The sequence below is a fragment of the Musca autumnalis genome, unplaced genomic scaffold (assembly GCF_047663935.1).
Source record: "Musca autumnalis isolate F117 unplaced genomic scaffold, ASM4766393v1 scaffold_1, whole genome shotgun sequence".
Lineage (NCBI taxonomy): Eukaryota > Metazoa > Arthropoda > Insecta > Diptera > Muscidae > Musca > Musca autumnalis.
In genome coordinates this window covers 289,766,144-289,792,859 of record NW_027411644.1, presented here as the reverse complement: position 1 = coordinate 289,792,859, position 26,716 = coordinate 289,766,144, and the positions used below count along the sequence as shown (strand labels likewise).

Sequence of the window (26,716 nt, the reverse complement as noted above, 5' to 3'; positions counted from 1 at the left end):
TTAGATGCGATAGGTGGGGGATGTACTCCGAGGACTTTGTTCACACTATATTTGCTTATGGCCTTACCAACTGTATCCGTGTGAATACTATTTAAACCTGCTTGATATGCCTGTTGATCGAGGGGTACTCTCCTATATTGTTGGACCTCCCTCTCTAGAGCATGAATATCCTTCCTGATATGTCTGAATATGTCGGGCCTAGCCAGCAGATGCTGATTGGGATGGCTCTCACGGTAACACCTAAGCAAGTACTGCAACGAAAGCATATCATTCTGTTGCTTTACTGGAAGAATCTTTGTCTCCTTATGTAGATGGTCCACTGAAGACTTGGGGAGACACCCTGTTGCTGTTCTCAGGGCGGTATTCTGACAGGTTTGAACATTTTTCCAATTCGTATCACATAATCCCGGGATCAAACTGGCATAGCTTACCACAGACCGACCTATCGCGTTATATGTGATCAACAAGGTTTCTTTATCTGCACCCCAAGTGCTGCCGGCTAGGGACTTGAGGACCTTGTTCCTACTTTTCAGTTTGTCGCATATAGCTGTGGCGTGCGCGCACGACTTGAAAGTAGTGTCGAATGTGACACCTAAAATTTTGGGGCAGTTTGTGGTCAGAATTCTGCTACCATCGACCACAACATTCAATTCTCTTCCAAACTGCGCTGTCCATGTGGTGAACAGAGTGACTGTAGATTTTGTTTGGTTCGGTTAAATAGGAGTTCAGTCTCTACCAGATGTCATCAGGGAAGGTACCTGACGCCAGGATGTTGCAATCATCCGCATATGTTACGATCTCGATGCCGTCTGGAGGGGGCAAATACAGGAGAGGTAGAGGTTAAGCAGTTCCGGAGATATCACCCCACCTTATGGAACTCCCTGTTTCACTCTACGGGGTTTGGACTTCATGTTCATGAATTCCACATACGACTGGCGTCCACACATATAGTTGACAATCCAACGTTTCAAACTTGGCCGGAGGGTTGTCTGCTCAATGTCCTCAAACAGCGTGGAGTGCCTGACTGTAACAAAGGCTTTTGATAAGTCAAGCGCCACCATCACTATTCTATCACACGTCTGTCTCTGGTTGAGTCCTTGACAAATATATGTGGAGATGACGTGCAGCGCTGTTGTCGTGCTGTGCTACTTACGGAATCCATGCTGATGATCAGCAACTTGATACCTATTCCTGATACTGGGGAGGACTAAGGCCTCAAGGGTCTTTGCGACAAAAGTGAAATCGGCATGTACGATTCATTTGGAAGCCTTGACTGGCTTCGGTAGGCGGACCACCCTGCCCATTTTCCACACTTCGGGAACAATAAGGGTGGCTAGCGACAACTTAAGAACTTTAGTGAGATACTTCACGCCCGGCTGCTTCAGCATTACCATGGAGATTCCATCAGGGCCCAACGCTTTGGATGATTTAGCGTTCTTGATGGCATTCGCAACATCATTCATTGTAAACTATGGTGGTTCATTCTCGGCAGGAAGAGATCTGATGCGACGTAATACTCTCCTCTTCGCCCTGTCACACTCGGGGTGCTCGACAAACTGTCGATTGAAGTAACTTGCACACCTCTTTCCTATCTTCCATCCTTCCAGGGTTCGAGATTGACTTAACCGTTGCCCACAATTCACTGATACCGGCTCCAATGTTGCAACTCTTCAGATGATTTAACCACTTGTTCTGCTTATATTCGCCGACCAGCTTGTTAACTTCCAGTGTCAGCTCCCTGACTCTGGGGTCATTGGGTTTGGTTCGGCGAAGCTCATCACGCTGATTTGCTAATCCCGTTGCCTCTGCTGGGAAGTTTGGCCTTACTTCGTGTATTTGACCAGCAGTGATGATGTATCGGAACGTCCTTTCCGCTAACCGAACATTGGGATTGGGTAGTTCTCTGAAGCGGTGATTGGTGAACTCTCTGAAACTCGCCAAATCAGCTTTGCTATGATTGACGAACGTGCGGCGTTCAGAGGTGGTCTGATCCAACGGAAATGGCGGGTTGTCAGGTGACGTCAATTGTCAGACCAGGTGACACGATGGTTATGTCTGGCGAACTGTGACACTCTCATCTAATTCTTGTAGGGGCGTCCTCATTGACCGTGTAAAACGTAGAGCTATCAATCTGCTCAGCCAGCGCTGTACCCCTCTGGTCGTTTCCGAGGGCCGAATGCCACCAGACCAGACGATTATGACCTTACAAAATTGGGCTAATGTCAGGCTCGTAATCTGAGATACAGCTATTTCTCGGCGGGATGTATACGTTCGCAACTCTATCTCGACAGTTCCACACCTGACTGCTACCGCCATACATTCCATGTACGGGTCATTAGAGACAGGCTCAATCGAGATAGGTCTGTATTGGACAGACTGGTACAATAGGAAAGCTAATCCCCCACCTCCACTTCTGGTGCGATCCTTCCTTAACACAGTGTAACCATCACAACGTTGTAAGCTACAGTTGTTGTCAAGCTTGGTATCCTGCACCGCCGCGACCTTGATTTTCTTCCAACTCATGAAATCTACTATGTCCTCGATTTTCCCTCGGAGCCCATTGCAATTAAATTGCAAAAAGGATGAATTTGCTGGGATTGGGACAACAACGGCTGGTGTTAAAGGCTGCGTGTGCGGTTTCTGTCGAGGGGACTGCGGGGGAGTTTCATATTCAGACGACGAGGGAGTTTCGTAATCCGCTGACAACTCACTGGGGACTGTATCCACGCAGCATGCAGCAACATAGTCCCTGTCGTAGTCCCTGACGTGGACAAGTCCAGAGCAACCCCTTAGATGCACCAACTCCTGACATCTAGTGCATCTCACCGAAGGTTGGATATGGGTGAAGATACGAATGTGACAAACTGAACACAAATACATTGGTCCTGGGTTTTCCTGCGTCCCGGAAAAACGAAACAAATACAATACATGTACACTGAGATTGCAGCCGCTGGCTGGAACGCTGTTGTTAAGTGTTTCCGGGTCAATCCGGTACGAAAAAACTCGCTGCCGTGGGTTCTCAGTGGTCAAAAAATGAATTTACTAAAAAATTCAAAATAAAAAAAATAATTTAAAAAAATAAGTTACAGTGTTTTATTTGTAAAGGCACTAAAAACTAGAAAATAATTGTTCTCTTAGTCTCAAAGTATATTCATCTTCATGATGGAATCTCCATTTTTTCACCATTTTGAATTTAAATGCAAAATTTTTTAGAGAGTTTAAGAGAACAATTATTTTCTAGTTTTTAGTGTTTTTACAAATAAAACACTGTTACTTATTTTTTTTATTTTGAATATTTTAGTAAAAAAAATTATGACCACTGAGAACCCCATAATCCAATTACTTTTTGTAGATAAAAACATAAAAATACTTGAAATCGGATGGTACCGGTATATATGGGACCTATAGGAAATAAATAAAAAAGTATCAGTCGGATTTGCCGACAGAGATATACCCTCAGCCTATGTGAAATAAAACTTTCATCTACGGACAGATCTACACAATTGTTGAACTTTTGTGGGGGAAGTAAAATAAAGAGCAGATCGATATCGGCCATTTTAGAAGTTAAACTAAATTTGGACAAAATATTAGGAGATCCAACGTTTGGATAAATTTGGTTGCCCCATGCAAGAGATAACGTGCATACCATTATAGTGAAATTTTTTACATATTTCGAACTGAAACTAAGTTTGGACACGTTTTGGCCTGTTTTCTCAAGAAGTATGGACTTGGCCCTGAAAAAGCATTTACCGTCGTAACTGAACAGAAATCAAAGTGATTCGAGAGCAGGTCTTAAAGAGAATTTATTCAAAATTTTGTGTTGGAGGTACCAGAATGAGTGGACAAATATAGTCCAAGTTCAAACCTGATATACATATGTATGTCAGATGCATTAGGATGCTTAAAGTATGGACCAAATCGGTCACTCCCTTCAAGAGTTATCGTGCGCACAATATTTCCGAACATTTTTTAAATTTAATGGGGGAGGTTCCTGAAGGCGTGGACCGATATGGCTTATCTTCAAACTTATACTAAGTTTAAACAAAATATTACGAAGGCCAAATTTTGAACCATGTCTGCAGATCCGTTCAAGAGTTATCTTGCGCTCCAACCACTAAACACGGTGTCATAGGGGCTTTTTGCATTTTTCAGGCTATTTGCTCAGGATGTATGGACTTGTCTCAGATGAAACTTGTACCGCCGTATGAAAGGCGCTCAATAAAATTTGTTACAACAAAAATCAAAGCGATTCGAGAGCAGATCATAAACTGAACTTTTCCGAACTTTTGTGTGGGAGGTACCCGAAGAAGTGGACCGATTGAGTCTATATTGGAACCTCATCTAAGTCTGGTAGAAATTTCACGATGTGCAAAGTATGGGCCAAATCATTTACTCCCTTCAAGAGTTATCGTGCACACAAATTTCGAACATTTTCGAACTTTTGTGGGGGAGGTACCGGAAGCAGTGGACCGATATAGCCCATCTTCGAACTTAAACTTAGTTTGGACAAAATATTACGAAAGTCAAATTTTGAACTGAATCGGTTGATCCGTTCGAGAGTTATCGTGGCTCCAGCCAGACAGACATGGCTACATCAACTTCAAATTGTCTGAAACGGATTTCGTCCAAACATACTTGGGGTCTATAACCATTGTTTCGATGAAGCACATTTTGCCCGTATGAATGTGCAGATACCCTCGTTAGCATAAATGCTGAGGGTATAAAAATAGACCCACGTTTTTATACCCTCAGCATTTATGTTAAGGAGGGTATCTGCACTTTCATACGGGCAAAATGTGCCTCATCACAATAATGGTCTTAGACCCTAAGTATGTTTGGACGAAATGTTTTTTAGACAATTTGGAGGCGATTGAGCAATGTCCGTCCGTCTGTCTGGCTGGCTGGAGCGCACGATAACTCTCGAACGGATTAACCGATTCGGTTCAAATTTTGGTTTTCGTAATATTTTACCCAAACTTAGTTTAAGTTCGAAGATGGGCTATATCGGTCCACTGCTTCCGGTACCTCCCCCACAAAAGTTCGAAAATGTTCGAAATTTGTGTGCACGATAACTCTTGAAGGGAGTAACCGATTTGGCCCATACTTTGCACATCGTGAAATTTCTACCAGACTTAGATGAGGTTCCAATATAGACTCAATCGGTCCACTTCTTCGTGTACCTCCCACACAAAAGTTCGGAAAAGTTCAGTTAAGGACCTGTTTTCGAATCTCTTTGATTTTTGTTGCAGCAACTTGTATTCGCTGCCACGCTTTCGACGGTACATGTCTCATTAAGGGCAAGTCCATACTTCCTGAGAAAATAGCCTGAAAGATGCAAAAACCCCTATGACACCGTGTGTAGTGGAACGCAAGACAACTCTCGAACGGATCAACCGATTTGGTCCAAAATTTAGCATTCGTAATATTTTGTCCAAACATACTCCTTCAGGTACCTCCCCCACAAAAGTTCAAAAATGTTCGGAAAAATTGTTCGCACGATAACTTTTGAAGAGAGTGCCCGATTTAGTCCATTTTTTACACATCGTAATTTCTCTACCAGATATAGATCAGGTTCGAATATGGATTATGTTTGTCCACTTCTTCGGGTACTTATCACACAAAATTACCGATAAGTTCACTTTAAATCCTGCTCTCGAATCGCTTTGATTTTTTTAACGGTAAAAGTGTTTTCAGGGGCAAGTCCATACTTGTTAAGAAAACATCCCGAAAGGGCGAACGGATCAACCGATTTGGTCCAAAATTTGTCATTCGTAATATTTTGTCCATAGTTTAAGTTCCATCATAAGCCATATCGGTCCACTCCTTCAGGTTCCTCCCCCACAAAAGTTCAAAAATGTTCGGAAAAATTGTTCTCACGATAACTTTTGAAGGGAGTGACCGATTTAGTCCATACTTTACACATCGTAATTTGTCTACCAGATATAGATCAGGTTCGAATATGGATTATGTTTGCCTATTTGTTCGGGTACTTATCACACAAAATTACGGATAAGTTCACTTTTGATTTTTTTGAAGCAACTTACATTCGCTGTCTCAATTACGACGGTAGAAGTGTTTTCAGGGGCAAGTCCATACTTCTTGAGAAAACATCCCGAAAGGTGTAAAAAATCCTATGGCACCATATGTAGTGGCTGGAGCCCACGATAACTCTCGAACTAACCGATTTGGTCCAAAATTTGGCCTTCCTGATATTTTATCATACTTTCAGTTCGAAGATAAGCAATACCTGCCCACAACTTCCGGTAGTTCCCCCGAATATTTAAAAAATGTTACATAAATGGTATGCACTATATCTCTTGAACAAATTTGGTCCAAACTTTGGATCTCCTAATATTTTGTCCAAATTTAGTTTAGCTTCTAAAATGGAGGTACCTTAGGGAACCTCCTCCACAAAAGTTCAACATTTGTGTTTAAGTGCAGTTCAAGGTCTGTTAGAAGATCTTTTGGAAATGTATGCCGATGCTGTTCGTTGTTGCCCTACTTACAACGGTATTATGTTTTCCGTGGACAAGTCCATGCTTCCGACGAAATGACTAGTGGGCGATATATCCCAAAATAAGATTCACTTCCATAATGGACTATGTCGGTCCATTCCTTTAAGTACCTCCTCTGCAACTCTTTTGAACTTTAATCCTATTCCAAATGTCCAATAAATACCACAAAATTAACCGTCGTTGGTTTCGTCAGACGTCCTTTTGGTATAAGCATGATATGCTTTACCAGAATGCATTGTTCATAAGCTAAAACTAATTTCAAGAATATTGAGTTACTTGGTTTACCCGCCTTAGGGATAAACGACACAGTCATCTCCCTCCACAGAACCGGTATGAACGACAGCAGAAGACAAGCTTGGAAAAACTTTTTAAGAAGATTATCACATTAGGCGGATAGATTTGAAATGTTGAAAAGTACTGACAGCCCATGAAACCCTAGCATTACTATCCTGCAGTCGTGGGCTTATGTCGACATCCGTACAGTTAAAAAGGTGGGTGTTTTCCAATAGGTCCAGTATTTTCAATTCGGAGTTGGTAGTAGCTCCATCAGTTCGCCTAATACTTCCAAAAGATTTTTGGGCTCTTTAAAAGTATATAGCAGAACCTTGAAACTGAATCAATTCGCTCAATTTATTTACTGTATTATTAATTTACTGAGACTTCTGCCCGTGCCATAAAGAATATAGTCTTGTAGTTCGAAATGAGCATTCATGCGATACTCGCCAGACACTGATAGCGGAGTCTAATTAGTTAAGACAATGCCAATATTTGCTTTCCAAACTACACTATGGAAATAATACAAATTTTTACATATTCAAAAATTATTATTTTATATTAATAAAATAGCTATGAAAAATCCATTTCCGTAATTTTCAATAAATTGTTTACAAAATATCCCAAACTACAGATAACAAAAGCGCTATTACCCAAATAATAATATTATATAACATTATAGTATATAAAGTATATAATCAACTAATAGCCATATCATTATCTAAAATATCTTAACAAGTAACAATATTCATCATCAACACCATAACTGTTCACATTACTATTATTCTTTCAACACCAAAAGGGTCTAAAACTCTCTATATCATCCTTCTTTTCATTTGAAGAAAATAAAGCAAAAACAACAAACTAATTTTCATTTGTAGTTTAGTATACAACTGGTCTATTATTAATTAACCCTATTTGTTTTTTGAAGGGAACATTTCTGTGTTGAACATTTAAAGTTGTTTGTCTTGAGTTAAAGTTAAGTGAAATGTCTTAAATTTCGGATTTCCCGTCATGTGTTTTGTTGTTCTTTTGTTAGTTCGTTACGTTATTCGTCATTTGTTAAACGTGTGTTTGTTCTTCCTTTCTTTTTTCGGTTTAATGTCTTTTTTCTTTTGGCTCTTAAATGTTATTAATCACATAGCAATGTTTCGTTAAGAGAGCGTTAATGATACATAAATTTCATTCCCAGTAAATGTGTAACAACTTTAATTGGTGTAGGCAGTCACATTTGCCCATTAATTAACTTCATGATATCCCTTTTTGTTCGTTGGTTAATTAGTCTACAACACATATTCGGTTACGTTTGAAAACAAACGATTAATGCTTTTTTTGCATTGGCAGTATAGAAGGGTGTTCTAATGAAGTGAAGACAGAGAAAGGAAATAGATAGGATGATTGGTACTCAGAATCTGAGGTTGTACTATTTTATGTTGTTGTTTTATGTACATTTAGTTTTACGTATTTAATTCATTTGAAATCACAGTGAACAAACCAAACACGAAAAAAGTAAGTAAGTTTTTTTCTGCAGTTCGAATTTTGGTATCGACATCAGAGAAACAAGAAAATAAAAACTTTATTGTGAATTCACAATAATATCAATAATAAGGTATTAGGAGGCTATGTGCTGAGGGCATTTTAAGTTAATTTTGACTCAAAAAATTGTAAGAAAGGGTCACAGACCCACCATTATGTATACCACGTATTATATATGACTATACATATCTGTTCGGCCGTCTGTGCAACTACTTTTGTGAATATGAGGACACCAGACAGCAAAATGTCTTGCCATTTTGATGATGGTCAGATAATATCTAGGGTTCAGATATTATAAATATGTAACTGAAAGTGGTCAAATATTAACATTTTATTGTAATGCTATCTTGGCATCTATTATTAGATTCCAAGAAAAAAAAAATTCAACAGTCATTTTGAGCTTCAAATTTTTTAGCTTTTTTACAAAACAAAAAACCCCTTGCTATCCCAATTTCCCATAATAAAAGCCTAAAAAGTTCAAAAAACCCAATATTTCTTTCAGCAAGTTCATAACTCTTGAAAAAGGATTGTGCTTCAAAAGTCGTTTATAAGATCTTCGACAAAACATGCCGTATGGCGACTATTCCGCATGAGCAAAGTAGGACAGTCAATTCGGAGAAATTCGAAAAACGAACAGGAGAATACGGATTTTTGTGCACAATGACAACCAGAGGTTTTTTACGGGAAAAAAACGTGGATTTGAAAAATCAAAACCATTGAAAAATAAACAAAATTATTAGGCCAGAAATGTATCTAGTAGCCCTCGCATTGTGGCCAGAAGGAATATAAAAAATGCATTTGCCATGTTTTATGGTGCGGTCGTTCCTTCTCGCTGTAGCCACATCAGGGCCTTGGCAAGGAGAAACAGACTTTTTGGCTCTGCTTGGCAGAAGGTTGTCAGATATTGGATCGTGTATTCACCCCATGATTAGCAGTTCCGGGTCGTGAGCATTGTACAGCGACATATAATGCAACTCTGAAAATACAAACAACTTCTAGTATGCATTTTTTTAAAGTACATATTGAGACTACAAAAACCCTAGTAGGGTTTTGTCCTGTCAGATCCAGTTCGTATTTTATGGCCTCATCTAAACTGCAGTTTTTTGCATTTATCGGCCCCTTATCTCAGAAACGAAGAGGAACTTTCTGTCTTTGGCAATATTATAGACCTAGACTAGTAGAACTTATCTTTTGGACATATCGCATAAGAAAAGCTCCATCTAGGGCATCAAAATCGATAAAATATAGAAAATTTTACATAATTACTGAAATTTTGGTCAGTATCAGCTAAACTGTGGGGAGTTGAACCAAGTAACTCTTTACAAAAATCTCCCAAATAAAGTTCTCAGCAATTCTTCTCACGTAGGGGATGGAAGATACCAAGCAACGGTCCTGACCGGTTTTAACATGGCAAAGCCCAAGATTTATCTTGGTCCCTCTTTCATCCCAAGAGGACACTGACCTCCCCGTGGTGTCACCTGGGGAACTGCCCGTTAAAGGTAGTGACCTAACATGTGCCGCGCGTTCAACCATAAGAACGTTAAAAACTTGGGTTTGGGCGTCGGGTTAGTAACACTCCCCGCGAAAAAACAGCCTACTATGAAAAAACGAAAGAAAAACAAACCCCTCTAAAGTTGACGAACCCCGCAAACGTTTTAAGGACCATGATCTGCGAATCTGCACCTGGAATGTTCGCACTCTTTATAGAGAAGGTGCAGTCTTCGCATTGGCAGACGTACTTGAAAAGTACAAGACCGATATTACTGCCATACAGGAAATACGATGGATTGGGAAAGGCGTCACAACAACACCTAAAGGTGACGAACTGTATTATAGCTGCCATGACGTAAAGCATGAGTTTGGTTGTGGATTGGTAATTAGTCGGAGACTAAAACATCTGGTATCCAGCTTCACCGCAGTGAATGAAAGACTTGCTGAAATTCGAATAAAAGCTATATTCTTCTTGCGCTCATGCTCCCACTGAAGAAAAGGACGAACAGACCAAAGATATATTTTACGAGCACTTAGAAGAAACATATGACCGTTGCCCTGCCCATGACATTAAAATCATTCTAGCCGATTTTAATGCCAAAATTGGAAAGGAGAATATCTTTGGCCCAACAGTCGGGAAATTTAGTCTCCATAGTGAAACATCTGACAATGGTATGAGGCTGATAGATTTGCAGCTGCAAAAAACATGGTAGTTAGCAGTACCAGATTTAATCATCTCGATATTCATAAGGGCAACTGGCTGTCTCCAGATCAGAAAACAAGAAACCAAATTGATCATGTTGTGATAGATGGAAGACATTCATCGAGCATGTTGGATGTACGATTGTTCCGAGGCGCAAACATTGATTCGGACCACTACCTTGTTGCAGCAAACGTACGCACCCGCTTAAACGTTGCAAACAAAGTACGAACAGACACAACACGAAAGTTAGACATCGGTAAGCTGCAATCCCAACAGATAGCCACAGCATATTCCACCCAACTAGCCCAATTGCTTAATCAAAGCACTCCTCATCCCGATAACATATCAGCGCAATGGCAAAGCATTGCCCACTCCATGCAAACAGCCGCAAAATCCATACTTGGATACCAGAGACCTCCACCAAGGAATCAATGGTATGATCAGGAGTGTCGTGCTGCCACCGAAGAGAAAAATGCGGCCTATAGGGCTACTTTACAATCCGTAGCAACGCGTAGCGCACGAGAGAGATACAGGGAGAAAAGGAGAGAGGAGAAACGTCTTTTCCGCAGGAAAGAGAGAGAGATGGAAAAGCGGGAGTGTGAAAAAATCGAGATGTACAGGAGCCAAAATGAAGTCCGAAAATTCTACCAAAGAGTGAAACATCAAACTGATGGCTTTGGTACAGGCACATCCTCCTGTAGAGACCAGGAAGGTAATTTGGTAACTGATACAGATATTGTACTCAGGATATGGAAAGAACATTTTTCAAATCTGTTGGTATCCAATAGCAGCGAAGACGACGAAGATACCACAGTCCCAATCCCAGAGGATGGTATTGAATGTATACCGCCCAGCAAGATGAGGTAAAGACAGCAATAAATCGGCTGAAGAATAATAAGGCAGCAGGGGGCCGATGGCTTACCAGCCGAGCTGTTCAAAACCGTAGGCGACACGCTGATAAGGTGTATTCATCAGCTAGTTAGCACCATCTGGCAGGAAAAACGAGTACCCGACGATTGGAACCCGTCCACAAGAAGGGAGATACGACTGTATGCTCTAACTATAGGGGCATAAGTCTACTCCCTATTGCCTACAAGATCGTGTCAGGGATATTGTGCGAACGACTAAAGCCTGTGGTCAACGAGATAATTGGGCCATACCAATGCGACTTTAGACCTGGCAAGTCCACCATTGACCAAATATTTACCCTGCGGCAAATCCTGGAGAAGACCCAAGAGAGGCAGATCGACACCTACCACCTTTTTGTCGATTATAAAGCAGCCTTCGACAGCCCGCTGCGTTCAAAGGTATTCCAAGCCGTCTGAATTTGGTATCCCCGCAAAGCTCATCCGGCTTTGTAAAATGACTTTAACTGACACGAGGTCCTCAGTTAAAATAGGAAAGAACCTCTCCGAAGAGTTTGGTACGAAAAGAGGTTTCAGACTAGGAGACAGCCTTTCGTGTGTCCTCTTCAACATCCTGCTAGAAAAGTTATACGAGAGGCAAACGTCAAAAGAAGTGGCACAATCTACACCAATAGTCACATGTTATTTGCTTATGCTGATGATATAGACATCATGGGCCGATCAGTAAAAGAAGTAACTGATACCTTTATAAAAGGTCGAAGGAGAATCTGCTAAAATGGGTCTGGCGGTAAACGGTGAGAAGACCAAGTTGATGGTGTCGACGCGCAATGCGTCCATTGAGCTCGGACCGACTGTGGAAGTTGGTTCCTATAATATTGAGGTAGTAAAAGACTTCGTCTACCTCGGCACCTCCGTAAACACAACAAACGACATCAGTTGTGAAATAAAAAGAAGAATTGTATTGGCCAACAGATGCTACTTTGGTTTAAGTAAGCAGTTTAAAAACAAAGCCACATCTCGTCAAACAAAAATAACGCTCTACAAAACACTGATACTACCCGTGCTGTATATGGCTCCGAAGCCTGGTTACTTGCGCAAGCAGACATGGCAGTGCTTGATGTGTTTGAGAGAAAAATTCTTCGAAAGATCTACGGACCAATCTGCGTTGACGGTGAATATCGACATCGCATGAACCACGAGCTGTATCTGCTGTACAACGACATCAATATAGTTAAACGTATCGAGATGCAGCGATTGCGTTGGCTAGGCCATATCATAAGCATGAGCGATGATGAACCCGCTAAAAAGGCGTATAAATACGAACCGCTTGGCGGTGCACGCAGAATTGGCAGGCCAAGGAATAGATGGCGCAAACAAGTGGATGATGAGATGAAAAGGCGCGGTATTCCAGAGTGCGAAGCAACAAATAGAGAGGAATGGAGATCTCTTCTTAGTTCGGCCTATAGAACAAATGTTCTGTAATGGGCCAGCTAAGTAAGTAAGTAATTCTTCAGAACATTCTGAAACTCTAAAATTCTCATATCTTTTTCAACACTTGTTTCAAATACAGTTCACACCAACAGTTTATTCTCGCATTTCGGATTTCACCACATTATTGACATATTTATTAATTATTGACATATTTATTGAAAAATATACTGAAAACAATGTGATAGAGGCATTTTACAACAATGATATGTTCTGCAGAGTTATGTACTACATTCCAGCGAATATTTTTCCAAAAGAAAACATTAAGACAAATTAACGGTTTTCGATATTTTATAAAATTTGAGGCAATAAATTTAGTTTTTCGTGTTCATTATTTCTACAAATATTTTATGGCCATAAAATCAAAGCTGGATCAGACACAACAAAACTCAACTAGGGCTTTTGTCGTTTGGGTCTGTACTTTCAAAAAATCCTCAGCTCACACTGTTTGCACAAGATTACCTTAAAAATGTTGCACCGTGTTATCTTTGCTTCTTCTTCATTTGCGGGACATAATCTTATAATTACTATTCCTTAAATAATCCTCCACTATATATAAGATTTTCTTGTGTTGTAGGTATTCATTAATAAATAAATAATCTTATTCTGCATTGACCCGTAATTATTACCACCGTTAGTTTAAGGTCGTATTTCTTCATGGAAAGTTCATAGCTTGGAGAGGATTGGACATATTGCCTAGGATCAATTACTGCTAGGTTCATCTGCACAAATTAAAAATATTAATTATTAAGGGCTGTTAGAGAATACTTTAGAAATTTTTTAATTAACTGCATTAATCGAGCTAACATGACCTAAGGAGTTTGTATTGAAGAAATGAATTCTAGTGAAGTTCCACACAGCCAACCAATATGCCACGATCGTTTCGCTGGTGGTTATTCAGCTCTTCAAGCGATCTATACATGTTGTCCGTCGAGACAAGACGCTCAAATTATTAAAAGATGCGTTTTTTATTGCAGGCAGCTCAAGTTTGAAGATAGGTTATAACTGTCCACGTTTTGGTATAGCCCTCATATAACGGTACCCCTGATTTCCGGTATTTTGACGTTCTTAGCTGCATTTTCACCCCGAATTCGCTGTAATTTGACATTTAGGGTTCCTAGAAGAAACTTATTTACCAAATATTGTAGATATTGGTCAATGGTTTGAAATAGCACCGTATACAATTTTTATCTAACCGAATTAACTAACACTGGTCAAATACTTTTCCACCTAATGTTGTGGACCTTGGTATTTCCTTAAAAGAATGAAAACTAATTATTTCATATTATTTTATGGCGGAGAGTATAAAACCTATGTTCATGAAATCCTTTAGAATGGGTCGTGGAATTCATGACTATTCCGGAGGTGGTATAAAAATTGCCTTAAATGGTGACGTTTACAAAGCGTAGATCTATCCATCAGCAATCAGAAAACGTATGCGCCTCAATAAGCGAAAGAATTCGACCTTGTTATACCCTCAACGTTTATGCTAACGAGGGTATACACACTTTTTATACGGGCAAAATGTGCCTCATCGAAATAATGGTTTTAGACCCCAAGTATGTTTGGACGAAATCCCTTTCAGAAAATTTGGAGTTGATTTAGCCATGTCCGTCCGTCTGTCTGTCTGGCTGGAGCGCACGATAACTTTCGAACAGATCAACCGATTCCGTCCAAAATTTGGCTTTCGTAATATGTTGTCCAATCTTACTTTAAGTTCGAAGATGGGTTATATCGGTCCCCTACTTCCGGTACCTAACCCACAAAAGTTCGACAATGTTCGGAAAATGTGTGCGCACGATAGCTCTTGAAGAAAGTAACCGATTTGGTCCATACTTTGCACATCGTGAGATTTGTACCAGACTTAGATGAGGTCCCAATACGGACACAATCGGTCCACTCCTTCGGGTAACTCCCACACAAAATTTCGGAAAGTATCAGTTTAGGACTTACTCTCGAATCGCTTTAATTTTTGTTGTAACAACTTGTATTCACTGCCCCGCATACGATGGTACAAGCTTCATCAGGGGCAAGTCCATACTTCCTGAGAAAATGGAATGAAAGGTGCAAAATAAACTCCTTGACACCGGGTTTGGAGCGCAAGAGAACTCTCGAACGGATCTGCTGATTCGGTCCAAAATTAGGCCTTCGTTATATTTTGTCCAAACTTAATTTAAGTTCGAAGATAAGCCATATCGGTCCACTCCTTCAGGTACCTCCCCCATAACTCTTGAAGAGATTTACCGATTTGGTCCATACCTTACACATCCTAATATGTTTACCAGTTATAGATCAGCATCAAATATGGACAATATTTGTCCGCTCCTTCGGATACCTCCCACAGAAAAATTCGGATAAGTTCACTTTAAGACCTGCTCTCCAATCGCTTTGTTTTTTGTTGAAGCAAATTGCATTTGTTTTCTCAATTACGACGGTAACAGTTTTTTTCAGGTGCAAGTCTATACTTCTTGAGAAAGAAGAGCATAATTCTCAAACTGATCAACCGATTTGATCCAAAATTTAGCCTTCGTCATATTTTGTCCAAACTATGCACGATATCTCTTGGACGTTGCAACCAATTTGGTCTAAACCTTGGATATCCTAATATTTTGTCCAAACTTAGTTTAACTTCTACAATGGCCCATATCGGTCTTCTCTTTAGTCCTTCGTCATACTAACGAGTTTCTTGAAACGAATAATAGGAGGAGGCAACATCGCAAACACAGACAACCATATGCAGGAGTTGCACTACCTCATACTCCTCGCCTATAAACTCGAATCGCCATGTTGAAACATCGCTAGTGTGACTTTCGAGTTAGGGTTCCTCCCCCACAAAGATTTCAATATTTGTGTCTAAGTGCAGTTTAGGGTATGTACGAAGATCCTTAACTCCCAAAATAAAATCCACTTTCGTAATGGACTATTTCTGTCCATTCCTTCAAGTATCTCCTCCGCAACACTTTGAACTTTAATCCTAATCCACATTTTTGTTGGCAAGTTCAAATGTCCAGAAAGGTCCACAATATTTTGAAAAGGCGTTTTTGGGGTCTTTTCAAAATACGACGGAGCATTAACGTGGAACCGAGTTAGTGGTGCTAATATGAATCGCTGTGTACTTATTGATATTTGCAATATGTAGAGCTCATAGCAGAATATGTACCATCATTTGGAGAACTTCAGTCTGCCACCGCGATTCGCATGCTGTATTATCATCAAAATATTCGATGATAAAAGAAAAAAACATTATTGATCGCAATATTTAACATTGACCTTTATACGTTTTTGTTTTCAAATACAGTTTATGGTATGTTTGATGATTCGTTGGAAACTTGTACCCGAAGCTACTCCTTGTGTCCCTGTTTAAAGCAATATCATATTTTTCGTGGGCATTTCCATGCTTCCTGGCATAATGGTCTAAATAAGATCCACTTCCAAAATGGGCTCGGCAACACTTTTGAGCCTTAATCCAAATCCATATTCTTGTTGGCAAAGTTCACATGTTCAAAAAGGGGCACAACAAATTTGAAAACCCCCTAAATACATACTTTTTGGGGAAAATGATTTTGGTTGTGTAGCCGGTATTCGAAATTGAATTGAAATTGGACAAGTAAAAAAGTATCAGTCGGCTTTGCTGACAGAGATATACCCTCAGCCTATGCGAATTGGAACTTTCATCTACAGACAGATCGAACGTATTTAGGGTATTTTCAGAATTTGGTGGCACTTTTTGGATATTTGAACTTGCCGACAAAAATGTGGATTAGGAATTAACACAAATGTTGAACTTTGGTGGTGGAGGTACCTTTAGGGAGGGCCGATATGGGCCATTTAAGAAGTTAAACTAAGTTTGGACAAAATATGACGAAGGTCAAATTTTGGACCAAATCGGTCTATCAGTTCGAGAGTTATTGTGCTCTCCAACTATGTACTACATATGGTGCCATTGGGGTTTTTTACAAAATTCGGGCTGTTTTCCCAAGATGTATGGACTTACCACTGAAAAAACGTTTACCGTTGTAATTGAGACAGCGATTGCAAGTTGCTTCAACAGAAATCAAAGTTAGTCAAGGGCAGGTCTTAAAGTAAACTTATCCGAAATTTTGTGTGGGAGGTACTCGAAAGAATGGGCAAATATAGTCCATATTCAAACCTGATCTATATCTTGTAGATATATTAGGATGCGTAAAGTATGGACCAAATAGGTCGGCCCCTTCTAGAGTTATCGTGCGCACAATTTTTCCGAACAGCCACATTTTGGACCCAATCGGTTCATCCGTTCGAGAGTTATCGTGCGTACCAGCCAGCCAGACAGACAGACGGACGGACATTGCTAAATCGACTCCAAATTGTCTAAAACACATTTCGTCCAAACATACTTGGGGTCTAAAACCATTATTTCGATGAGGCACATTTTGCCCGTATGAAATTGTATATACCCTCGTTAGCATAAATGCTGAGGGTATAATTATGAACAGATACTCGTATAAATTAAAGTTTCAATTCGCACAGACTGAGGGTATATCTCTGTCAGCAAAGCCGAAATTATTTAATGTTCGAAATCGTCATATCGATTCACTCCTTCGGGTTTTTTCCGTCAGAAAAGTTCGAGAACTCTCCAAGGGAGTAGTGATATAACCCAAACTTTGCATATCACAATATTTCTTCCAAACATATATCGGGTTCGAATTCAGACCATAATGACTCACCCTTTTGGGTACCTTCTAAAAAAATAAAAAAATTCGCAAAGTGCAGTTTAAGGACATGTTTTGGATAGTTTTGAAATTTTCTTTGCTTCCACTATTGTTTTTCGCGTGCAAGTCTATACTTCCTGAGATATTGGCCTTAGAACTGTAAAGAAACCTTCGGTAGCCAACTAAAATTACTGATGAAACATCATAAGCTTTCTTCCAAACCTACATGAAGTTACAAGACAACAACCTTCGGATACTTCCCTCACAACAGATTAAAATTGTTGCTTAAGTGCAGTTTAAGGGCTGTTTGTCGGTGGATCGTTTTGAACGTTTTTTATACCCTCCACCATAATATTAAGGGTATCGAAAACTTCCTCGGAGACCCTATAAAATATATATATTCTTGATCAGGGTAAAATTCTAAGTCGATATAACCATGTCCGCCTGTCCGTCCGCCCGTCTGTTGAAATCAAGATACAGTTCGCAATTACTCCCAGGATGTTTGATACAGGCCCACGCCTTCATATAGAACGGTACATTCCATAGAACGGTACCTCCCGATTTGCGTTATTTAGAAGGTTGTGGCCTGAATATTCCTCCGAAATGGCTGAAATCTGGTATTAAGTCTTCATTTGTAGTACAAAACTTTCCATTTGTGGGTATAGGTCCACGCCTTCATATAGCCCCCATAGTACTGTACCTCCCGATTTTCGGTATTTTGAAGGTTGTGGCCTCAATATTCCTCCGAAAAGTCTTCATTTGGGGTATAAAACTTTCCATATGACATTTGTCGGTATAGGTCCAAGCCTTCATAAGGCCCCCATTTTCGGAATTTTCAAGGTTATGGCCACAAAAATCCATCGAAATTGCTGAAATTTGGTGTATAGTCTTTGTAGGAGGTAAAAGCCTTTCTTACTGAAACTCGACGGTTAAGGTCCACATTTCGATATAGCCCCCATAGAACTGTACCTCCCGATTTTCGGTATTTTGGAGGTTGTGGCCTCAATATTCCTCCGAAATGGCTGAAATTTAGTATTTAGTCTTTATTTGGGGTATAAAACTTTCCGTATGAGCCAAATCTAGTCTTCATTTGGGGTACAAAACTTTCCACCGGAAATTTTTAGGTAAAGATCCACGCCTTCATGTTGCCCCCATAAAAGTGTATCCCCGATTTTCGGTATTTTGAAGGTTGTGGCTTCAATATTCCATTTAAATGGCTGAAATTTGGTATTTAGTCTTCATTGAGAGTATTCCCCTCTAAATATGTCGGTATAGGGCCACGTCTTTATATAGCCCCTATAGAACAGCATATCCCAGTTTTCGGTATTTTGAAGTATGTGGCCTCAATATCCCACCGAATTGGCTAAAATTTGGTATTTAGTCTTCGTTGGGGGTGCAAAACTTGCCATATGAAATTTGTAGGTATAGATCCACGCCTTCATATTGCGCCCACAGAAGTGTACCTCCCGATTTTCGGTATTTTGAAGGTAGAGGCTTCAATATTTCACTTAATGTCTTAAATTTGGTATTTAGTCTTCATTGGTAGTAAAAGACTTTCCCCCCGAAATTTGTCCGTACAGGTCTACGCCTTCATGTAGCCCCCATAGAACGGTACCTCCCGAATTTCGGTATTTTGAAAGTTAGCCACATCATTTTACCGAAATTGCTGGAATTGGGTATTTAGTCTTCTTCATAAAGGAAAGGAAACTAATTGTTCGGTTTTATTGTATTACAACTCGTGGTGGAGTGTACAACAAGTTCGACCGGGCCGAACTTAACGCCGTTCTTACTTGTTTTTTTGACAAGTCCCTGTTTCCTGACAAGAGCTCTAAAAAACCTACCGTGGCCAACTAAAATGGGTAGTGGGCACGTTAACTATCGAAAGCAGTAAGTGGCATTGTTCCAACCTTTACACAACGTAATCTTTATCGCAGATTTGGATTAATTTCGAAGGTGGACTATACTGAACCACTCTCTACGGTACCACACCCACAAAACTTCAAACTTTTTAATTAAGTGAAATTTTCACCAAAGGTAGTCCTTATAATTCTGATTACAATAATATGATGCATATCCCATAAACGCCTAAAAATAACCGCTGGAGACTTCCAAAACATTCTTTGTCACCTACAATTTGCATTTAAAATTTGAACTCTGTTTGATTCTCTGTTAGCTGTTTCCTAGTAATAATGTATCGCTTAAGTTACCCAAGAGACCAATAAAAAATTAGCATGATTATTTTTCTAATATTCTAAACCAGAGCTTCCATTGGCTTTCATGAAAATTGTGAGGGCCTTTTGAGAATCTCAGAAGAAACCAGCCAAATCCATCTTCAACTATTTAAAAATCCATGCTGGAGGACATGATATGTTATATATTCCTCATATGCTTAATAATTATATTCAATATATTATACAATTATTTACATTCCCAACACCTCAGATTCTGGGTTCCTTTCCTAGGAATTATAGGGACCTTTAGTATCGATTCTGCCAAAAATATGGAAAGACCAGTTCTCGAAAGGCTTTTTCTTCAACTATGCTTCTCAACTCTCATCTCATCTTAAGACAAACTTCCCTTTTCTTCTTCTTCTGCTCTCAAAAGTCATTCTACCAATATTCAGTGCATGCCTTCAGCATGGAAAAGTTTCGTTACAATTTCCATAACATTCAGCTTTCATCTGACCAATAACAAAAACCATTTATTAGAAATAAAAATCAAATACAAATACATATTGTAAATAAAGCCCTTTACTAAATTATTATTCCTATAACTTTCTTTTGTATATATTTTCAAAAAAAATTGAAAAACAAATTACAAAAAAAATTATATTTGTAAAAAACCTACAACTCCCGCCAATGACATACTGAAAATCAACCATATTTGCAAATGTCTGTGTGTGTGTCTATGTCAACAACTGTTGCTACCCAACGTAATCCAAAATTCCCCCCACAACCCCCAAAACAACCACTTCAAAATCCAGAATTTGATCCTGATTTTTCAAGTAAATCATCATTGAAAAGACGCGGTGGCATTTGCATTTTTGTCGACGAGGAAGAAGTCGAACAAATGCTTGACCCCAATGTGGCCACACAACATCACCACAATGGTGTCGACGGTATTGGTAGTGGTCGCGGTGGTGATGGCAGTGTCACCAAGTGTCTGACATTCAGTGTCAATAGTATGTCCAAGGGTGGTGAACGTACCAGATGTCTCTATTGTGGAGCTGCTTTAAAAGCTCAACATCAAGCGGAAAATAGCAAGCGACACGATAAGCAAACGCGTCACAAAACAAAGACAATGGCACAAAGGTTAAGCTTCTGGCATAGAAATCGGTGGTTGTACAAAAACCGTAAACAACGCCCAGCCGGATGTCAGTGTGGGGCAAATGGTGAGTTTGAATTAGAAATGAAAACACAAAAAAAGAAACAAAGAAAGCCTGCAGAGTATGAAAAACAAAACAAAACAAAAGAAGAATTGAAATGAATGAAAACAATATTGTTGTTGTTTGGAAATCATACACATAACCAACCACAACATCAAATGCAGCAATAACAAGTACAATGAAATAGTGATAAAACAACAACAATAACAACCACTACAACAGCAACAACAACACAATGAATTATTACTACTGCTTTTAAATGCTACCCACAGCCACCACAATCACAGTAATCGCAGGAATATAAAACGTATACATTCGTAATTGAATAGCACTTTAAAGTACATTAGACCGTATCGATTTTGCTTTCTATTATTTAATGAGGTTCAATACCAAACAAATATGACATTTAAATGACAAACAAAGTATGTTCATATGAATGTGGGAAATCGCAAGTTTTGAAAGAGTATAGAAAAAACATTATTTTAAGGACCACCATGACGTATAACTAACAACAGTACAAAATTGCTTTTATACTCATACGCACCATAGACCACTTTTAATGCTAGCTAAAAAAAAAACTGATCAAACCATTTATTATACCCTTCCACATAAGATAATCATTTTAAACACAATAAAATTGAGTTAATGCTGGGTTTGGATATACCAAAACATGGTCAATGTTGATAACTTTTATTCACGATATACATATATTGCAAATCTTGAAAAATTCTAAAATCAGACGGTTTACTCTATGACGACTCCACTACTTGGGTGGGTTTTTTGGTTTTCTCGAAGCATTATCGTGGAATGTGTGCAGACTAACGGCCTATTTCTGTATGTCGAAACGAAAATGTGTGCAAATAAAACACTCCCAAACTTTACTTTTCGAAATATGTTTACCTTTGCTTTTGCTCAAAAACAAAAAACAAATTTGAAAAGCACACAAAAGTTAGGGCGTGTTTCATTCGCACACATTTTCGTTTCGACATACAGAAACAGGCTGTAAAATTATAACGCAGTAATAGAGACCACAAAGAGTGTTCAATCTGGACTTAACTGAACTTTTTTTCAGGAGCTAAAAGAAGTAGGGGCTCTAGATATTGGGACACATCGGGACCACATCGCGAAAGTTTTGGCTCTCCTAAAAACATTTCAATGGTGTAGCTATGACACAAAGACTACCCGATACAGTCCATTCTGGAACTTAGCGTAAATTTGGGAGTCACTTCTTTCGATGTCATATTATTCTAGTTGGTCCCCGTAAGAATGTTTAGAGCTTTTGGGTCATTACACTGACGTAGCCAGCGAGGCAGACATCGTCAAACTTGACTTAATTTTGAGTGAAATATTACGATATACAAAGGGTAGACCAATGCCAGTCACTCTTTCCCATAGTTATCGTGCCCGCCAGTAATTTTAGTTGTATATCATTAGAAGCGGGACCAAAAGGAACAACAAATTAATTTAAGTTTGAAAGAAATATTACGATGTGCAATTGGCCTGTTCCAGAATTGCAATAACCTACTAATTATTTCTATCTTTTTATACCCTCAGCATTTATGCTAACGAGGGTATATACACTTTCATACGGAAAAAATGTGCCTCATCGAAATAATGGTTTTAGACCCAAAGTATGTTTGGACGAAATGTGTTTCAGGCAATTTGGATTCGATTTAGCAATGTCCGTCGGTCTGTCTGTCTGGCTGGTGCGCACAATAAATCTCGAACGGATGAACCGATTTGGTCCAAAATGTGGCTTTCGCAATATTTTGTCCAAACTCAGTTTAAGTTCGAAGATGGGTTATATCGGTCCACTCCTTCCGGTACCTCCCCCACAAAAGTTCAAAAATGTTCGGAAAATTTGTGCGCACTATAACTCTTGAAGGGAGTAACCGATTTGGTACAAAGTTTGCACATCGTGAAATTTCTACCAAACTTAGATGAGGTTCCAATATGGACTCAATCGGTCGACGCCTCGGCTACAAAATTTCGGAAAAGTTCAGTTTAGGACCTGCTCTCGAATCGTTTTGATTTTTGTTGTAACATCTTGTATTAACGGCCCCCCATACGGCGGTACAAATTTCATCAGGGGCAAAACTTTACTTCCTTAGAAAATAGCCTGAAAGGTTCAAAAACCCCCTATGACGCCGTGTGTAGTGGTTGGAGCGCAAGTTAACTCTCGAACGGATCTGCCGATTCGATCCAAAATTTGGTCTTCATAATATTTTGTCCAAACTTAGTTTAAGTTTGAAGATAAGCCGTATCGGTTCACTCCTTCAGGTACCTCCCCCACAAAAATTCAAAAATGTTCGGAAAAATTGTGCGCACGATAACTCTTGAAGGGACGGACCGATTTGGCCCATACTTTACGCATCCTAATATATCTACCAGATATAGATCAGATTTGAATATGGATATATATATTTGACCATTCCTTCGGGTACCTCCACAAAAAATTTTGAATAAGTTCACTTTAAGACCTGATCTTGACTAACTCTTTTTTCTGTTGAAGCAACCTGTCTCAATTACAACGGTAATTTTTTTCAGCGGCAAGTCCATACTTATTGCGAAAACAGCCCGAAAGTTGTAAAAACCCCTATGGCACAATATGTAGTAGTTGGAGAGCACAACAACTCTCCAACTGATAGACCGATTTGGTCCAAAATTTGGCCTTCGTCATATTTTGTCCAAACTTAGTTTAACTTCTATAATGGCCCATATCGGTCCACTCCTTAGGATACCTCCCCCACAAGAGTTCAACATTTGTGCCCAAGTGCAGTTTAGGGTCTGTTCGGAGATCCTATGAAAACTTATACCGATGATGTCATATTATGTTTTCCGTGGACAAGTCCATGCTTCCTGGCATACTGGTCCAAAAGTTATACGATGACCCACTGAAATGACTAGTGGGCGCGATATCTACCGAAAAGATATGACTCTCAAAATAAGATCCACTTCCGTAATGCACTATGTCGGTCCATTCCCTCTTCCGCAAAACTTTTGAACTTTAATCCTAACCCACATTTTTGTCGGCAAGTTCAAATGTCCAAAAAGAGACACAAAATTCTGAAAAGACCCTAAACACATTCGATCTGTCCGTAGATGAAAGTTCCAATTCACATAGGCTGAGAGTATATCTCTGTCGGTAAAGCCGACTGATACTTTTTTACTTGTTTTGATAACATAAAGGAAAAATTGCTATTGTATCTATTGTAGTAAAAATTGTTCTATTTTTGTATGTCATATATTGTTATTATCCCGCATGTGAGAAATTTACGGTAGTCATTCAGAAGTACAGATAGCTTTTCAAAATCATAGGTTAGGAACAATAACCGGTCCATGGTTAGAAATGAACAAATTTTTACCCGTTTACCGGTTTCAGTCCCGCAAGAAGAGCTAGAATGACACAAGAATTCCAGCGTATATTGCGGCTGTTTGGATTCTGCTTAAACTTTACAAAAAAGATCTCACTCTGTGCTGCTGCTTGTTTCATTTATCTCTGTTTTACCTTTATTAATTACACATCAAATCCTGCACAAAAAAGTACTTGATATTTGGTGATTTAGTCGACCCATGGACCTCATCATCCATAATGCTAAACATGCTTCGAACTTCTACGCCTTGTATACGCGCTCGTTGCATCGGTAATCACATCATGGCATCTTTCTGACGCTGCATTGTTATCCTGCTGCTGTCGGCTGAGTCTGTGCTACTTTCGGAACAACCAGATATCACATAGCTGGTGGATGCAGTAGCACCCACTCTCCTTCTTCGCTTGGATGGGGGGATGGTATTGGCACCAGCAGGTTTGCGGCCGTAATTACCATTTCGAACTTTGCTCCCAATTTGCAGTTTGTAGAGGTACTTTTCCTCTTTGCACTTCCATTCGTCTTTTATCTTAGTGATGTCAAACAGTCGATTCTATGAAGCAACGTTTTGTTTTTTTTTCTGCACAGTTCGTCCTCTACCAGAAGTTTCGTTAGTTGTGCACAAAATTCGAACTTAAACTTAAACGTTTGGGCCAAATGTTGGACCGAATGGGTTGATCCGTTCGAGAGTTATCGTGCGCCCCAGCCAGACAGACGGACGGACTTGGATATATCAATTCAAAAATTTCTGAAACGGATTTCGCCAAAAAACATACTTGGGTTCTAAAACCATTATTTCGATGAGCACATTTTTCCCGTATGAAAGTATCCGGGGATTTCTGAGTCAAATCGGACTTTCAAGATGAGACTTTTGATTTCTGCTGTGGTGGTCCTGCTCATCAGCAAAATCTTTTAGAATATTTTTCGATTTTTTTTTTTTTTTTTTTTTTTTTTTTTTTTGACTAGCGGTTCCAGTGATATCGCGTCTTGAAAAAGTCAAATTCTGTAAAAGCTATGTGCAAAGAAATACTCATATCTTCTTTAATATTGGTTGAAATAGAAAAGGTTTTTTTGTATCATTTGTTGTTGTTTCAGTTATCTAATAAAAATAGAAAAAAATTTGGCAGTAGTCTTTCGCGATTTAAAATTTCAAATAAATTTTTATTAATGATTAGCAGACCACGGTCCGCGTTGCTGGCCCGTCGTTATGAGTTTATTTGACAACTTTTTATCGACTTTATACTTGACGATTCAAAAACAGGTATTCGGACATCTTCGGTCCATTGTCAAGCCGTGGAGGATTTTAAATTAATCAACAGATTTTGTCTGTAACTTTTCTTTTCTCTTAGAGACTTTGTCGGATTTACTCGTATTCCCCTATTGATGCTGTTTAGGATTTATTATGGTCCATGTCCCCTGTCTTTATCCTAAAGCGATCTAATTATAAAAGTAAAAAATATGGTTAAGTCGAATTCTCCTGCTTATTGAGACTTATATGATTTTAGTTTTTCATGGCTGATGGACCGTTAAACCTCACCATTTAGGGAAATTTGAAGATATATCGTTTTTCTTGATCGTGGGCTAAACCACCGTTGTCTCAGAAATTAATTTACACTCATAAGTTTATCAAATATAGCGACTTGACCAAAAATCATGAAAACTTAAAATGTTGTGTAGCGTTACGTAAAGCTATTTTAAAGGTTTTGTTAGTTGATTTTATATGTATTGACACAAAGTATATAAATTCAATAGAAAAAGCTCACAGTTTTTATGATATAATTTTAAATATTTACAGAGTATAAAATTTAAGTCCTTGGATATTTAGAATTGAAAATAGACCATATCGGACCACGTTTGGTATATTCGCCATATAAATTTTCCGCCCCATTTTCAGTATTTTGAAGTTTTTAATCATAATCATTTGGGATATTTAGCTTAACGATTGTGGACCCTCCGAATAAACGCATACGTTTTGCTAATAAATTTAATGTAGATTAATGCGCAGAAGTGTTAAACTTCTGCGGGGATGGTAACTGTAGAAATGGAGCGACATAGTCCATTTTGGAAATGGGTTGTATTTGGAAAGTCACTCCTTTCGATAGTTTCCTCACCCACAAGCCATTTTAGTTGGTCACCGTAGTATTTAGAGCTTTATCAAGAACCTTGGACCTGCCCACGAAAAATTGGATACCGCAATAAACAAGACTACCAATGTCCAAAAACAAGTCCAAAGAATCCTTGAACTGTCTTCAAACTGCTCTTATGTTGAATTTTGTGAGGGAGGAAGAAATATTCCGTGCAATGTTTAGATCGAATCGATTACTCCCTCCCTCCCTCCAAAACTTGGACCAAATCGGTTGATCCGTTCGAGGCTCCAGCCTGCCATACAAACAAAGATAG

At 39.2% G+C, this 26,716-nt stretch overlaps 2 protein-coding genes across 5 annotated transcripts in view; both read left to right on the top strand.

The window, feature by feature from the left end:
- The window catches only part of LOC141392074 (octopamine receptor beta-3R-like), a 557,224-nt gene extending 535,002 nt beyond the window's left edge, over positions 1–22,222 (top strand). The window contains exons 11-12 of the mRNA XM_073965033.1: positions 20,547–20,954; positions 22,200–22,222. Of these exons, the coding sequence (XP_073821134.1) occupies positions 20,547–20,954; positions 22,200–22,222 (431 nt within the window). The remainder of the gene's footprint in view (positions 1–20,546; positions 20,955–22,199) is intronic.
- Positions 1–26,716, top strand: part of LOC141389683 (octopamine receptor beta-3R-like) — an 825,473-nt gene that overhangs the window by 526,229 nt on the left and 272,528 nt on the right. The window lies entirely within an intron of this gene.